This window comes from Rhinatrema bivittatum, chromosome 5 (genome assembly GCF_901001135.1).
Source record: "Rhinatrema bivittatum chromosome 5, aRhiBiv1.1, whole genome shotgun sequence".
Taxonomy (NCBI): Eukaryota; Metazoa; Chordata; class Amphibia; order Gymnophiona; family Rhinatrematidae; genus Rhinatrema; species Rhinatrema bivittatum.
Window position 1 is genome coordinate 354,396,979 of NC_042619.1, and position 18,490 is coordinate 354,415,468.

General features: G+C 40.8%; 1 protein-coding gene across 2 annotated transcripts in view; it reads right to left on the bottom strand.

Moving 5' to 3' along the window:
• The window catches only part of ATP11A (ATPase phospholipid transporting 11A), a 253,400-nt gene that overhangs the window by 104,660 nt on the left and 130,250 nt on the right, over positions 1–18,490 (bottom strand). For both annotated transcript variants that reach the window (XM_029604684.1, XM_029604685.1), the window contains exons 3-5: positions 9,842–9,931; positions 5,292–5,372; positions 2,021–2,128 (exon numbers count right to left, since the gene is read on the bottom strand). In XM_029604684.1, the coding sequence (XP_029460544.1) occupies positions 2,021–2,128; positions 5,292–5,372; positions 9,842–9,931 (279 nt within the window). The remainder of the gene's footprint in view (positions 1–2,020; positions 2,129–5,291; positions 5,373–9,841; positions 9,932–18,490) is intronic.

An 18,490-nucleotide genomic window follows, 5' to 3' on the forward strand; every position in this document is an offset into this window, starting at 1 on the left:
CAACCTATGATTATACTAGCCTTAAGTATCATAGGCTTTATCAATAAGCCACAAATGCATTGAGGCCATTTATGACGGTTGCTAGATATATCCATTTATGAGCTCTTTTCCAGCTGAATATTGATAATTTGAATTTTCAAAATCATTCATACTAGTAACACTGGTATGATAGGTGTGACATTACAACCAACCATACATACCACAGAGAACACTAAGATCCCAAAATAAAGGACTACTGACTGTTTCAACAATATGGAGCACATACTTGATGCATGTAAGAGATCGTGTTTTCCATAGCGTTCCTAAAACTTAAGAATTCTTTATCTGAAATGCTACGTTTGATACCAGATAGAAAAAGATTTAAATGTGAATTAAAAGCATGGCTATTCAAAAATGCATACAACCTAACTTAAAACATCAGAATGTAGTGATCTACAATAACAAGAAGGACAAGGGATACTAACTGATGCATGAGAAATTAACGAGAGATTGTAAGAATCTTAATACAACGTACAGAATAATATGGGAAATGTATTTTATTTTTGTTCTTGACATCGTATGTCCTTGATCTTTAATTTCAATTGATAGATGTTAATGCCGGTTTATGAATACTTCCTATATAACCTGTCATTATTTGCCGATTTATACCTATGAATGCCATTATTGTAAACAGATCTTTACAAGGAATGATGGTATATAAAATATCTAAATAAATATTATGGATACATTTGAAATATATTTGGAAAAGTTTCTGGAGGACAGGTAAATTAACAATTATTAACCAGGTAGACTTTGATGAATAAGGAAATACCCCCCACTATTAGGATATTCAAAGTACTTCCAAGTGATCCAGATTGGAGACAGGACTACTAGTGTGACCCAGCATGGTATTTCTTAAGTTCTTATGACAATATTGCACAACTATAGGATGAGAACATAAGAACATGCCATACTGAGTCAGATCAAGGGTCCATCAAGCTCAGCATCCTGTTTCCAACAGTGGCCAATCCAGGCCATAAGAACCTGAGGATTGTTCTGTGAATTAATACCTTTCAGATGTTTAATATGGGTATCTTATCTTCCCATCTCTTCTTTCTTCTGTGGTATACATATTTAAATCTTTGTCTGCTGCACACCCTACATTATTTTGGTTGACACTATTCTGCATGGCCTCCAGCCTCTCGCAAGCCTTTCCAAGATATTGCTTCCGAAGCTAAAGGGAATATTCTAGATAAGGCTTCAATAATGATGCGTACCAAGGCACTACCTCCTTTTCTCCTGTGGATTATGCCTCTTCCTATGCACCCACCCTAGAATCCCTCTGGCTCTGTCTGCTGCCTTATATCAATGGTTTGTCATTTTGACATCATTAGACACTGTGACCCTGAGGTCTCTTTCCTGTTCAGTACACATAAGCTTCCCGTCCCCACATCATGTGCCACTCCCTCACATTTCTGCACCTGAAATGCATGATTCTGCACTTTTTTGTTATTTTTTAATAGGTACAATAATATTGTACCTATTAAACTAAAATGGGTAGTGGATTTATGGGATATGGTAAGTCACAGGTAAAATTCTGAAATTGCAATTTAAGGCCATTTCAGTGTGAATCAGGCAGCCAAGGAACTAGTTTTAATGGCAGCAGTTTATTGTAGTAATAAGAGCATAGAGCTCTGAGCCTGGCTATCCTGAGGGGATGGCAGACACCTGGAACAAGCTTTCACGGAGATTATAGGAGCCAAAATAGTGGTAGAACTCAAAGCATGCGTGGGACAGACTAAGGGACCACAGGGGGAGAAAACCACAGACTGAGTAAGACCTGTGAGAGCAAACAGTTAGACTGGGTGGGCCCAAGGGATCCCTTTCTGTCAACATCTATTAGATTTACGTGCTTCTCAGTCTCAGGAGGTTCATACAGATAAGGTAAATGAACATGGTTAAGCTGTTTTCAAAGCGACAGTCATATAAATATGGCTGCGCTGTATTTTAATTGAAGTTCATGCTATTATGTGGAACTTACTCTTATTTTTTGACTTTGTTTTCTAACCAGCCTGCCATGCTGAATAACATGGACAGGGTACTGGTTCATTGCATTGTCTGCTTTATGTCGAAGCCAGTCTTCATAACCCTAGAAAGCAGAGAGATGAAATAAAATGAGGACATGCAGCCTGCACTTCAGTTGTTTTAGCAGCAGAAATTGACTTTCATTCTTCTTCTCCAACCTAATATTTATTTCTTGCTTTAAAAAAAAAAAAAAAAAAAAAAAAAAAAAAAAAGAGAGATTCATGAATCTCACTGCAATCATGTGAGCTACCATCTACTTCCTGCACAAATGAGATTTACTTAAATAAAGGAACGTAACAAGTTGATCCATAGCTGACCAGTATTGCACGCTACTTGTAAACTAAATGAAGATAATGCAAGGTGTTGGCAGCACAACCCTTAGAGTAAGGAAACAGCTCCCAAATGAGACTAGGGAGGGAGCGCTATTAACATGACCTTAAATTTTATTTTCAACGTATTTATTTATTTATTTATTTAAAATGTTTATATACCGACGTTCATCCGGGATATCACATCGGTTTACGGTGTAACTGAAACAGGTGCCTGGGATGGCGGTTTACATCGAACAGATATAACGAATTTAACATATGAACAAATGAGGAGGGGGAAAAGAGGACGGAAATAATTAAACAAAACTTATGAGCAAAATTTACAAATATATATAGAGTATCACTATGTACAAAGTATTCATAAATACAGCAATGCCATGGAAATACAATTGTGTAGAGTTATAAGGGAGGAGGGGGGATGGGGAGGGGGAGGGGGTGGGGGTGTAGGAGGGGAGGAGGGGTGGATGGGGTAAAAGGAGAAGGCAGGGAGGGTGACACGTATGTGTCACCCTCCCTCCAAGGAGGACCCAGGGTGGCCTACAACAAAACAGTAAAACAGCAACAATCAGCAAACATCAATATAAAAACATGCATCAATATATAAACACACACCAATATACTAAAATACAAAATACAGCAACTTTCCCTTCCTCACCTCTCTCTCACAGAAGCAGGGTCATTTAAATAATCCTCACCATCCAGAGGAAAATAGAGGCAAAATGCCCCCCCCCCACTCTACCTGCAGTTAATTTTACCAGATGGAAAAAAAAGCTCAATCCCTGATTAGTCCCAGTCATTCCCAAAGGAACAATGCTCTTTGGTTTCCCCCTTCAGGAATGACCCAGCCTCAGAGCGACAGTCGCAGGGCAGCATCTCTAGTGACACCTGCCTGTCTACCCCCCCCTTCTCCATCTCCTCCAGGTCCACAGGGGCTGAAGCCTGCAAACAATGAGCCACTGTTCAGATTAACAAGAATTATCAAAGGGTAAGCAAGTCTTCATCTGTGCCCCTCCAGAAGAGAGCCATTGCACACCGTGTGAACGTTCAGGCAGCAGCACAGGCTCATCTTGGGCAGTGGTAGGTGGCCTATTGAATTCCCAGACAAAGGTCCAAAAAGTTCTAATGATCCGACTGTGCAGTGGGCTGGTAAGGATATCCTCTCCCAGCACAGCTTGTGCAAATGTTTTGGAAATTAAAAAGTGCTGCTTTACAACGTTTGGTTATATATGTTTTGTTATGTTGCTTTGTTTTCTTTCACACTATGGATGACTAGATTTTTCTGAAATTTGCATTGGAGGAGTAGAAAAAGTGACAGCTAGCCAATATCATGCTACATCCAACCTATTTAAATGTGACATTGTCCAGCATTTTTTTTCCCTTCTGCTGCAAAAGGATTGTTTCCAGTTGGTAAGGTTAATACGTAGGTACTCAAAAACTAAGCTGAATGTCTTGAGAAATCATCAAGCTAACGAGAGAATTCCAATAAAAACCACACATACGCAGTAAGATAACGAAGAGATCACACTATAGGTCTTGAACTCTAACCCCTCCCCCATTCCTCTCTAGGGTTCTTTAGCTGGAACTGAAAAAGAAAAATCACTGCTCTGTAATCTTCTTTAACCTGGCAAGCATGTCATACTTTTATTAGCTCATCAGCTTCCTGCCTGACGGATCTCGGGTTGCCCTTATGCACCCTTCTTCTAGGTCCGAATCCTACTTCTTTAGGCAGACTGGAAAAAGGTCCACTGGGAAAGTATGAAAGCACAGCTCGGGAAACCTAGCAGTGGAGCTAAGCTCAGCTCAGCCAGCAAAGCCTGCATGCACAATCACACATGGCCCACTGACAACAATATGGAGCTGAAGAGAAGCAGTCTGCACTTAAATTAATCAATCCTGTTAGGGGGAGGGAAGGGGGAAATCAAAGGCTGGAAAATGGACCAGTACTTGTGAAGAGGGAATGGGGCTGAGGAGGAAAGCTTTTCCCCAACACACACACACACACTTTTCTCCTAACAAGCAGGATGATGTTTTCCAAACAGAAGTTTAAGAAAACTATTTCAAGTGTTGACCAGTCGCAATTTCTTTTTACTTTACCAGGAGTCTGCTATTATTGCGGTGCGGCTTACAAAAAAAACACCATACAAATGCAAAGTGTTGATCATATAGAGCCCAGGTTATCCATCTGAATGGCAAATTTGGCATAATCAGCCATTTATCCAGCTAAATTTACCCACAAAAAAAAAAAAAAAAAAAAAAAAGATATTCTAGGGGCATTTCGGGGAGGGGTTTAGTAATCTGGCTAATTTAGCTAAGCTTCAGAGCAGGCCTAAAGTTATCTGGCCTTGTGCGGCCGGATAACTTGCTGGATAGATTTCTTTAAAATCTATCCAGGCAAGTAAGACTATAGCACAGGGGTGGGAGCCTCTGTGGGCCAGAGACTCAATTCCAATCCCATTACCCAATAAATTCACACACGGGCCAAGCTTCTCCAAACCCCCCCCCCCCCCCCCCCGGTGTGCAAGCTCCCACAGAACGATGGATAAACCTGATCAAATAGCAAAAGAGAAAAAAAAACCCCACTCCCTCCTGAATTCCTCACATGCTGCAGTAGGGATTTTAGATGTAGTTGTTTGCTCTCCCAAACCCATGCTCCAGGCTATCTACAAGACAGGTAGAGCAGGTTTGTTTACTTCCGTTGCATAAAACCCATCTTTGTGCATGCTACCCCATCAGATTAAGGAAGCCAGGAAATCCACCCTCCAATCACCGCTTGCATGTTTTCATTTACAAAACAGGAGCTTATCCAGATATAAGAAATTGCAAGCTTCTACTTGTTACTACATGCTTCAAATAAACTCTAGCTAAAATGTGCTTTTTTTTTTTCCTCCCAGTGCTCACCTGTTTGATAGCTGTCACAGTGATGACAAAGAACAGTGGCAGTCCGCTTGTCACAGGACTCGTTGGCGTATCGATGATCAACTGCAAAATGAAACGAACGGCCACATTGTAAATCATGTTCTGCGGTGGATACAAGAAATCACCATCAAAACCAAAAAGTAGTGCGATCCATTCGGACAAGAAGAAATAAAGGTTCAAAAAAAAAGAAGAAGATGTGTCGGATACTGTTTTAATTTAACTAACAATACACTTATGATCAGCTTTCAAGAAGCTGGGCTCCCCCTTCCTCAGGTCAGCTTAGAAGGAGCTCAAATAACCAAGTCACAGGTCGGATCACAAGGGTGGCTGACTATCAAAGCTGCAGGGCAAACTATTGTCTGGCTATTAATGGCTGAGGAAACCAATGTCCGACCGAGTCCCTTTGCGTTTGCTTCAGAGAGAGTTTGGTTGGTTTCATTTCAAATGTCTTCTGTTCCCGGCTTATTTTGACGCTCCCTTTCGGTGACCTGACCCCTAAATATCATTGATGTGGTGCTCCGGCCTTGAAAAAAAGGTTCTCCCTCCAGAAGCGTCACCTCGCTGCTCTCTGTCACGCGTCTGTAAAAGGTTTATTCACCAGAGTAGCATCACTTCACACTCTCTGCAGAGGATAATAATATCTACTATCTGGAGGAGGGGGGGGGGGGGGGGGGGGGGAGGGGCAGAAGAGGGCAAGCAACCCGTCCCAAACCATGAACCACAAAACCAAAATTCACAGGAGCGGGGGAGGCAGTAGGATTCTCCTCCTTCCCCCCCCCCCATAAAACAAAAAAAAAGAGCTAACTCACTCATCCTCCTCGCCCCCAAACTCCTTATTAATCTCCCTCTCAAAACCATAGTTATATTTGCATCCTGCTTCAAAGCAGCAGAAATATACTCGCCGAGATTCAGGCCTACTCCTGTGGCCCAGCCTGGTTTTCAAAAGGAAACCCTGTGCGGTATTGCTTTCTGAAAATAAAATATGTGCGGGCCCACAGGTACCATATACCCAAGAGTCTGCAAGCCCCACCATGGGGTTTAAACATTGCCCCACAGTAACCTAGAGGATGACTGCAAAAAGACCAATTGCCCCATTCAGTCTGCCCAGTTATTCCTATCCGCACTGCAAAGATAGGTAGCGGATACTACAGTCACGCTACCAGTATGTCCTGGGTGTCAAGGTCAGCAAAGTTAGTGTAGGATAATTCATGGGAGAGGTACCATTCCAATACAGCCCCCTCCTTCTGAGGGGTCTGGAAGGGCCATCCTTCTGGTGAGGATTCATAGCAGTGCTCCAGCTAGAGCTGGGAGGCACTGCAAAGAGTTCAGAAGCAGATAGATACATACATAAAGGACAAGTGCCTATTTAAAAGGTTTTCTACACTGCACTTTACAAAGAGTCTTGATCAAGACGGTTTACAAGATTGCATGCATAAAAATAAAATTCAGTTCAAAAAAACAAGATCTTCACACCACTAAAAAGACATGAATCACACCTCATATATATGTGGCAGATGACCATAAACCTAGTATTATACTGCACTGCGAAAAGCTAAGCTTTCAAGTTTCTCTTGAATTCCTTTAGTAGTCGATGTTAAAGAGCAGAGGGCGTGGGAGGAGTGGGATAGGGGATACTCAATACTGCAGCTTGGAACTTTCCCCGCCAAGGAAAAAAAAAGCCCCACACAACTTAATAAATAGTCCTTCAGTTTTTAAACATTTGTTCCCATAAAAACAGAAAATTGAAGTGCTGTAGCCCAGTAGCAATAATCCATTTTGCTTAAGTTCAGAAGGTCTGGACAACTTTGGACTATTACATATATGAGTGAAATAAAGTTTTGACTTTTCTCTTCCTTTTGTAAAGAAATCATGTCCGATGATCTCGTGGTAATTGAACAGAGCCAGAGAGGCATAACTCGCAGAAGATGGGAGGGGATGACGACTCTGTATTGGTTTTTGGTGAAACCTTACCTAGAATGATGTATCCAGTTCTGGAGGCCATGCCCCAGACACAAAAAAAGAAAAAATTACTTTCAACTTTACAGGTAACTGAACTTTTCTTGTTATAATACACATCAAAGACATCGAGAAAATATCTACTGTAACCCAGCGGAAAACCAAAATTGCTAACATCTGAACCCAAATGGTATGCCAGCTTAGTTATGCTGGCTACCACTGCACTCAAAGAAAAGCGCCAGCCTTTATCATCACAGGCAGAGACAACATACATGATCGGGCAGGCAAATCCCTTCATTTCGGCTGCTTTCTTCTAAAATGGACTGTAGAAACTTTTGAGCTGAAGCCATGTACAGCTGAGAGGAATTATTGTACCAAACCTTCAACCTCACTGGATAATGCAAGGCAAAAATGGATGTTTCTTCATCAATGCAGAGTAGACCAGCACAAACTCTCGTCTCCTTGCTGCCACTTTCACTGAAAAAATCTTGAAATAGCAGGATCTTATGAGACTGAAACTGTAAAAGTTTGGTTTTTACGATAGGCTGGTAAAAATCGCCGTTTTATGACGAAAATTAAACAACTTGATAATGACCACTCGTGGCTTGTCATCGTTAGACCGTGAGGCTCCCAGCCAGTGAGCACACTCAATGGATAGTTGGCCTTCCAAATTCAATAAACCCAGAGCAGCCGGCAGCTATTTTTCTACCACCTCCACCAACATGCTTCTCTGCCGTTGTTTCCGGCAGACCCACTAGCCTCAGATTATTTCTTCTGAACCTATTTTCTAGGTCTTCTAACTTTTCCGCCTGTTCAACCACTATATATTTTTTCCCCCCTGCGGAGGATTTTATTCTGCGACGCTAGCATGTCATCTTCCACCACACACACATTCTCCCCTCTAGTGCGTCTACTCGCGGTCCAAACTCGATCATATTTCTCACATCCAGGATCTGTGCCAAAATCGCCTCGAATTTGCCATTTAAAGCTGCAACCACAGATGTGGTAAGTATTGCCACATTACTGTCTGACAGTACAGCTGGTGAGGATTTTCCTTACTAGTAGCCATTTTGTCATCACAGAGCCTCAGATTCCCTTCATTTCTCTTGGCAAATCTGGTGCTCATAACTGAAAGCAAATATGGTATGAAACTTTTCTCCTTCCTTTCTTCTGTAAGATGTTAACGATTGGGGGAGTATATCTCCGTTTCAGAGTCTGATGCTGGGGGACGACACCCGGAGTCTGAACTCACACGACCATCTGGGTTCATCACATCACCTGACTCCATAGGTACCATATATAGAATATGCTTGATTCCACATTATATAGAAGGTTTTTGCTCTCCTAATGATTGATATATGGATACACAGTTTATATCTTTTAAAGATCTTGTTGTGTACTGGAAATATATAAAATTACAACATGAGAGACTAAAACAATCATAGATAGAAATTAACCTGTGGAAAAATGTGATTATTCCACAACCCCTCCCCAACAATCACAACTGATTAATGCACCTATTAGCTAATCTTTGCCTTGCAACTACCTACAGGATGCAGCCAATCAGAATACAAACGGCATCTGGGAACACAGTTGTCCCGGTTGTAGCAGCTTCGACCTGAATCAATAGCGCTTTGTCTCCATTAATATTTGACAAGCAGCTAATTTAAGTTATGGGAGAAAAAAAAAAGTGTTTTCTTCCTTCGTTGTTGTGAAAACTTAAAAAAAATAAAAGGGATAGCCTCCAGTAACCTTGCATAAATTCAGCAATAAACATTCACTGTTTCTGAAGGGATCGCTGCTCATCACCTCACTGCAGATTGTACGAGAGATTTATTCTCAGATAAACTGGAGCTCTTGCGGGAGTAATCATCTAAATAAATCTCATCTCTCTCTCTGCTGGAGTCCATTTACACATAAATATTTTATTTTCAGATGCTGCCGAGACTTTATTTGTGCTGCTTGCGTATTTGCTTGCTGCTTAGGGTGAATTTCCAAACCCCCCACACCTCACCAGGTTAACTCCCTAACACGCGGTCTTCCCCCCTCCCCGTGGTGAGACGCAAGCTGGTCCAGGGCGGGAGAAGGGCGGAAAACCCGCAAACATTCTTCGATTTCCCCCTGAACTGGGGCCCTTCCACTCCCCAGAGTCAGCTGGGACCGGAGATGGCCTTCACAGCCCCTGTGGGAATAAGGGAGGGGGTGGCGGGGGAGAGGTGGTCAGGGGGGAGTGATGGTCATACTCGGGGCTTATTGCAAGGTTTTGCCAGGAGCCGCTGCATCTTAGGGTGGGGGAGAGGGAGGGATGCACAAAAAGGGGAAAACCCCCTCCTGGGTACCCGTGAATGAATGCTCATGGTGCAAGGTCTCAGCCTCCCTCCCCCGGTTCAGACGGAGGTAGAGAGCCCTAGGAGCAGGAGGAGACGGCTGTGTCAAAATAAAATAAAAGCTACTTTTTTTTTTTTTTTTTAAACATAAATTAAACTTGTTTTTCTTATGAGGGGGAAAGGAGGGAAACCGTTACAATTTAACTTTTGAGTAAATAATTATTGGAAACAGATTGAGAATCCACTTACTTGTACGAGAAAAATGATGAGGAAGTAAAAATTTGCTATCCTTCGGAACTGTTCAAACAAGTTCTTCGGTACGAAGTTCCAGAATGTATACTGCAAAAAAATAAATAAGAAAGAAAAAGTAAACATTTTTAAGTTCAATATGCGCCCTCCTTCCTATGTGATTAGCATATAACAAGTCCTAAAACTATTTACTCTCGCCCCCCATTTTTTTTTTTTTCATGTACCGAACTACCACATTTCAACAAGCAGACAGATTCATCTGGGGGGGTTCAAACTCCAAGCTTTCTACCCATCTCCCCTCCCCCCAAATAAAAATAAAAAGGTTTTCTAAGGAGGCTGGTGCACTAATACACACCTCAACGCAGTATGAAAAAAACAAAGCAAAAAACAAAGTTTGAAAAAGGAGTGATGTGGGAAAAAAAATAAAAAAACACGACTAGTTCAGAAAGCACAAAATGTAACAGTAGTTTAAGTATCTTAAGGCCCACGGGGGCCTGCCCAGTTCCATTCCTGGTGCAGTGCTATGGCTGCCACTTGATCTTTGCAGCATTAATGTGCAGTTATTTTTTTTTTTTAAATACCACATTTTATTTCACCCACTGGCAGGTGCCGGTATGGTAATGAGCTGCCTTGCATGCAAAAGCAGCTCATTATTGCAATAAGAATAAGAATTAGTGCATCGGCCAGCCAGCATTATTTTGCAAATAGCCGTGCCTAGCACGGAGCCCTTGGGGGAGGGGACACTGCAGGCCCCCACCGGATCACCAGAGATGAACCCGACACTATATTTTAATAGCTTTTTTTTTTTTTTTTTTAACACTGGTGAGGGATAAGATGGGACTGGGGTTGGGGGTGGCTTCAAAAGACCCTCTGGGGATTTTGGCAGCTTGGAGGGGGAAATAATTTGGGCAGCCTGGGCCCTTGGAGCACCGGGATGTATGTTAGCAATACTCACGCGCTCTCAGGGAGAACTGGTTACCACTCTGAGGGTCTGGGATCGCTTTCTTGTACATATAACATAGCCTGTGGATTTTTTTTTTCAGGCAAGCTGGGCAATTTACATGAATTTGATGGGGGTGGGCTAAGGTGGTTGTAGGGGGGGGGTGTGGTAAATCCAGGGCCCAACATTAACCCGTTAAAACCTTAACAAAAATAAAATAAAAGAGCAGTGGGAGTGGGGGATTACTGAATACTGCAGCTTAGAACTTGCCCCTCCAAGGAAAAAAAAAACCCCAAAAAACAACAACACACAACTTAGTAAATAGACCCTCAGTTTTTAAACATTTGTTCCCATAAAACAGAAAATTGAAATGCTGTAGCCCAGTAGCAATAATAGTTTTTAATAGAATTCATCACTAAAGGATAAGTTACAATTATAGAATGAGCCCTAGACTCAAAGCTGCTATAGAATTGACCTGGACATGATAGTGTTCACACTCATTTAACAACTAACATTGATTAAACACTATGTTACCGAACCTTATGGCACCCGTGTAAACTGATAGATTTTAATCGCATTATTTTATGTGCCTTACTGTAAACCATTGACACGGTACCCACCTTAATGACTGTATAGAAAAAGATTTAAATAAATAAAATCCATTTTGCTTAAGTTCAGAAGGTCTGGACAACTTTGGACTATTACATATAGGAGTGAAAAAGTTTTGACTTTTCTCTTCCTTTTGTAAAGAAATCATGTCCCATGATCTCGTGGTAATTGAATAGCTGGAGCCACAGAGGCATAACTAGTAGAAGATGGGAGGTGATGACGACTCTGTATTGGTTTTTGGTGAAAAAAAAAAAAAAAAAAAAACTTACCTAGAATGATGTATCCAGTTCTGAAGGCTGTGCCTCCAAATTAATGGAGGCGGCCCAGGAAAAAACAAACAAACAAACAAAACAAACACCCTACCAAAATGGTACAGGGCCTACATCAAAACAACCTCTGTAATTAAGAACCTATTAATATATACCCTTCTATATTGTAAATGAACATTTGAAGTCCACCAATGACTCTTTGTGCACACACTGGTCTATTTTCATTTAAATGCACTGCTCTAATGTTTAATCTGGCATTCGCATTGATGTAGACTTTGGCGTCACAGCTGAATTTTGATGTATAAATCTGGCATTCAGTGGGGGTGAGTTTATTTAAAATATTACTAGTTTGGAAAACAAATCACTCTGCGCTCACATTGGCTTTTTTGTCTGTCTTTTTCAGATTGCACACCTAGCTTTGTTTATTCACACATCCGAGTACCCTGAAGCAGCCACAAATGGCAAAATGCTGACGGTCAACTATAAAACGGACTGATTTCAATTCATGGACAGTGCTAAAAGCTTCTTTAAGTTAAATGTTTCTATTACATTGCTAAGTGTGACTAAATTGTTTTGAAGGATATTTATCTTTGAGATTTCACACGTACAATTGATTTGAGATTTAGGAAAGGAGGGGTTTTTTTTTTTTCGACTGGCGATTATGCTTGAGCTGATCAGTTAGACCCGTTAGACCACATTTATGAGGATCTCCAGTAGAGCTTATGGGTTCTTCAGAAAAACATATCAACTCTCTTGTCCTCCTTTTAACTAAATTTTGATTGTTACACAACATGTTTTTTTGACGGGGTGCATAACATTATTCTGTTATTGAGAATAAATTTTGTACTTTCGGTCTTTTTTAAGAAGTTAAACATGTCATTTAAAGTCTAGCAAAATATAGTTAATCCTGTCCAGAAGAACTTAATAACTTGCCTTCCTTTCAAAGTATATTTTTCTGCTTTTGTTCTCATTACTAACATTTGTGATGCTGATATTTAGTATTCGTTAGATGGATAAGCAGCGACTTAGGCTCAGTGGTGCCTGCTGACTATTCGGATATGTTTAACAGCTGCCACTGCTAAGTATTTATCCAGCTATCATGGAGGAGGGCGGGCAATGGATGGATCGGAGTGGGGCTACTTTTCCTGTTATATTAACAAGATATGTGCCGACAGTCAAACTTATCTGGTTAGTCCTGCCATAGGGCAGGTCTAACTTAGCTGGCTTTATCTTATCTGGCTAAATAGATATTCAGCTGACATTCAGCAATTCACTGACATTTTTGCTGAATCTCTCATTTAAGTCTGATAAGTCTTATCTGGTTAACTTAAATAAACGTTTAGTTTTGAATATTGGTTACTCTGTGTTTTCAGAATCTTTAGCACCTCTTCATTAAGAAGTTCAATAACTAAGGGACTCCTAGGAGAATTAGAAAGTCATGGGATAGGAAGGAGGCAATGTCCTTTTGTGGATTGCAAACTGCTTAAAAGACAGGAAAAAAAAAAGAGTAGGATTAAATGGTCAGTGGAGAAAGATAAACAGTGGAGTGCCTCAGGGATCTGTACTTGGACCGGTGCTTTTTAATATATTTATAAATGATCTGGAAAGGGGATCAAATTTGCAGATGATACAAAATTATTCAGAGTAGTTAAATCACAAGCGGATTATTATACATTGCAGGAGCATGTTGCGAGACTGGAAGATTGGGCTTCCAAATAGAGGACGAAATTTAATATGGACAAGTGCAAGGTGTTGCATATAGGGAAAAATAACCCTTGCTATAATTACACAATGTTGGGTTCCATATTAGGAGCTACCACCCAGGAAAAGGATCTAGGCGTCATAGTGGTAATACTTTAAAATCATGGGCTCAGTGTGCTGCAGCAGTCAAAAAAGCAAACAGAATGTTAGGAATTATTAGGAAGGGAATGGCAAGTAAAACAGGTACAGAAAAAGATGACAAAATGATAAAGGGGATGGAACAGCTCCCCCCCCCCCCTATAAGGAAAGGCTAAAGAGGTTATGGGTGTTCAGCTTGGAGAGAAGACTGCTCAGGGGGGATGTAACAGATGTCTATAAATTCAGAGGACTAAAACGGGTAAATGTGAATCAGGTCTTTTTGCTTTCAAATAATACAAGGACTGGGGGGGCACTCCATGAAGTTAGCAAGTAGCACATTTTTAAAAATCTGAGAAAATTCTTTCACTCAATGCACAATTTAGCTTTGGAATTCATTGCCACAGGATATGGTAAAAGCAGCACAGCTGGGTTTAAAAAAGGTTTGCATAAGTTCCTGGAGAAGAACTATTAATCAAGTTAATTTAGGAAATAGCCAATGCTTAGTACTGACATTTGAAGCATGAGATTTATTTAATGTTTGGGTACTTGCCAGGTTCTTGTGGCCTGGATTGGCCACTGTTGGAAACAGGATGCTGGGCTCGATGGACCTTTGGTCTAACCCAGCATGGTAACTTCTTCTGTACTTCTGTTCTTAATTTCTGTGCTATGTAAATGCCTGTTCACTCACCTCCCTACTTAATTTAGTGGACTATGTACTATGCTTAGCGTGCATTTTAAAGGAATTTTAATGTATGTGCCAAACAACGCCCGATTTACAAAGACATGATCACGGGTCAAAACCAGCATTTTATAACACATTTATGGGTGCATTATAAATGAATGGTGCCACCACATATGCATAGCATCTAAATAGCATAGTAATGACTTCATTTGGCTTTACATGTTTACTCAAAGCTCCAAACCAGAAGATAAATTTACCTCTGCTTTTAACTGTGCTAGTTCCTGGTCTGGGCCTGTACTTAACTACTGCCATGCTGATCTATTATAGCAGGCTTCACACATTAGGAGATAAATATCAACTTTTCCCCTCCCCCTTGCACCCCCCTCTTCCCTTCTCCCAGGCTCCTCCTACTGGCTCCGCCTCCAGTAAAACCTAACTCTGAATGTGCTACAATATGCAATCTCTCTCACAAGGACATTTGGGGTGCTTGACGTCTTTCTCTGAATAAAGGCAGACTGTTTGTCAGAGCAGAGTGCAAAGAAGTCCGTACATAGAGAAACAAGGACAATGAAAGACAGTTTTTCTGGAAAATAGAATCTGCTAGGTGCCAGCCAGTCTGGGATTTTATGGCTTGCTAAGCAACCCAGTTATCAGAGTCTGGAAACTTATCAAGAGATGTTTGCCACAAACTTATGCTAAAATGTCTTCCTTGCAGAGGGATAACCTCTGCAAGGGAAAAACAACCTGAATTATCTGTACCAATGGCCTTAAAGCTAATTGATTTATATTAATGAACCAAGAAACGCAGACTGATCGCTTTATAAGAGAGAAAACAAAGAGGAAAAAAAACCAAACTTATCATCAAGGCAAGGGGAGAGGAGCCATGTGGACCAGCTGAAGCAGACCAACACCTCCAACGCTGCCATTTCTCATCTCTGGGGCTGAGCAATACTGGTTTCCCTCAGGTAGCCGGGATTGCCCCCCCTGATATCCTGAGAGGTGCTACAATTACGGAAGCCCAGCCAAATGCGAGACATCGTAAGCAGTGAGACCGGATAACAGCACTCCTAAGTTCCTAAGCCCAGGCTTTGGCCACTTAAATTCCTAGTTAGAACCTTTAACTTCAGCACAAGTTTCTGGTTAATTTGATGTGGTAGTGCCTTGCTTATTTTGTAAGAACAGAATATTTTCCCATTTTAAATTTGATATGTATTCCTCTGCATCTGACAATCATTAGGCTTACTGTGATAGCTTTTGTTTATTTAAAAGGTTTTGTATACCATCATTCGAAAATACATCACAACTGTTTACAGAAAAAAACAAAACAGTATATAAAACTACATTATTCGTCTACAAGACTGGATATAATCATTTAAAAATCACAGGTAAACAAGACAATAATTCAGAACTCTTATTGTTAATGACCCAGGTTTTTAGGCTTTTTCTAAATTTCCTTAAGTCAGTTTCCAACCTTAACTCTGCAGGCATAGTATTCCAAAGGCTAGGTCCTGCGATGGAGATGACTCTCTCACGCACCAAGATCAAGTGCACCGTATCTATCGAGGGAATATGAAGTAAACCTTTGTTCGCTGACCTCAATGATCTATGGGGTGTGTGTAGTCAAATAGAAAAATTTAACCAGTCGTTTTTTGGCCATATATTTATTTATTTATTTATTGTTTTTGTTATACCGAGTTTCATGACTGGCATCACATCAACCCGGTTTACAATTAACAATGTGTGAAAAGCATAAGGTAACGTGATAACAATATTCCCAATAGAACTGTGAACTTTAAATACAGAGAATCAATTGAAGGGTGAGAAAGTTACAATAAAACAATAAAACAGGGAAAATTAACTTGGAGCTGGAAGAGGGGAGAGATTGAACAATGCAATATTTACATTTCAGCCAATTAGTGTAGTAGTATAGCGGAGTGAATAAATAAGCCTATGTGAATAAATGGGACAGTACATAAATATGAAACGGTAAAATAAGTAACCAAGAGAATAAATATGACACAGTAGTGAATGATAATAATATGATAAAACTCCGCAGATAATGATGTGCGTAAGTTTATGGTAGTTGGATTCTTATTTATATTATATATATATTGCCTTATGAAGAATGCAGCAAGTTTTAGACCATATTCTCTGAGTAACTGAAAGCCAGTGTAATTGTATCAAAATTGGTGTGATATGATCTCATTTTTTTTTTACAATTTGTTAGAACTCTAGCTGTAGAGTTCTGCAAAACCTAGTCTGAGGAAGACCTAATAGTAGTGAGTTACAGTAGTCCAGTGAGGAAAATATGAGAGCTTGTAATAGGGGTTTAAACCGTCTTAGCATTAACAATTTGTAATAGCCTTCTCTTAATTTTGTCAAAATATGCTTTTTAAAGTTTAGTCCACGGTCAATAGTTATACTTAAATCTCTTACTGATTCTGCAAGAGTTCGCTTAATATTATTTGGCATATTTATTGTATTGTTTGGAGTCTCTTTCAGTTTTCTGCCCAGTAGAATAATCTCAGTTTTTTCCATGTTTAGCACAAGTTTCGTGTGGCTCAAAAGTTGTGTGATTGCAGTCAGATACACAGAGATTGATTTAAAAAAAACTGTTCTAAGGGACGAGTATAAGAACCCTAATAAAATATCTATTATCTAAGACAAATACAGTGTTTTTATAAGTTCTGATGTGCAAATGCCCCAACAGCACTGCTGCCAAATTTGAACAGTATGCATGCCACTTATGGAGGCTGAGATGGAAGAAGGTAAATCATCATCCCCCTGCTAGCGTGGTCTGGGGGTAGAGGCTGGTAAAGAAGATGCTGTATTTCCAGTGTGGTGGTGGTGGTGGGGGGGGGGGGGGTGGTGTCTGAGAAGGGAGGTGGTGGAGGAATTCACGATTATTTATTTATTTATTTAAAGCCTCTTCTATACCGATAACCGTTCGCACATCGTATCGGTTTACATCAAACAATTAACTTTTGGGCAGGGCCCTTACAAGTAACAGTCGAAAAACTGGGTAAATATATAAATACATGGAAATATAAGATAACTACAATGTACAGTGTAAATAATATAATGAAATAACAATGTACAGTATATTTACAGCATTCTTAGTCATATTCGGCGGATGAGTAACAGTTCAGCTACTCGGATTGTTACTCGCTTGTTGTTGGAGATTTTTGTGCGTGGGAGGGCGGGAAATGGGATAAGCTTGTTGGAACAGCCAAGTTTTGAGTTTTTTTTTTAATTTAGGGGTAGAGGTCTCAATGTGTAATTCAGGCGGCAAGGAGTTCCAGATAGTGGGGCCAGCTAGGGAAAATGCTCTGCTCATGGTAGATGAGAGTTTGATTGATTTGATTACAGAGGGTTCCTTGTAGGGCTGGGCATGTAGGTCTCAGAGGTACGGGGGAGATGGGGGGGGGGGGGGGGGTTGATCCAGTTGAAGTTAGCATTTAACAAACGATTAACCCGCAATGACAACACCCAGTGTCCAGATTTAGGGAACCATGATTTCTGGAGCCCTGGCGCACAGCCCCCCCAGTCGAGAATCGTCACCGCAATAACTGGATTAAAGTAAATTGGGATACGGTCTCCAGAACTGAACACAGTACTCCAGGAGAGGCCTCACCAAGGACCTGTACAAGGGGATCATCACTTCCCTTTTCCTACTTGATATCCCTCTCTCTATGCAGCCCAGCATTCTTCTGGCTTTGGCTATCACCGTGTTACACTGCTTCGTCGACTTCAGGTCGTTGGACACTATCACCCCAAGGTCTCTCTCCTGCTCCGTGCACATCAGCCCTTCACCCCCCAATGCATATAGTTTTTTTTGGATTACCACTCCCCAGATGCATGACTCTGCATTTCTTGGCATTGAATCCCAGCTGCCACATGTTCAACCACTCTTCAGCTTCCTTAAATCCCGTCTCATTCTCTGTACTCCTTCTGGCGTGTGCACTCTGTTGTAGATCTTAGTATCATTTGCAAATAGACAAACTTTACCTTCTAACCCATCCGCAATATCGTTCACAAAGGTGTTGAACAGAACCGGTCCCAACACAATCCTTGTGGCACTCCACTTAACACCATTCTCTCTTCAGAGTAGGTTCTATCACCCATCTTCTATCCATCAACCAGTTTGTAATCCACGACACCACCTTGGAGCTGATTCCTAAGCTTCTCATTTTGTTGATGAGTTTTCTGTGTGGGACTGTATCACAAGCTTTACTAAAATCCAAGTAAATTACATTGAGCACTCTTCCCTGATTCAGTTCTCTAGTCACCCCATCAAAGAAATCAATTAG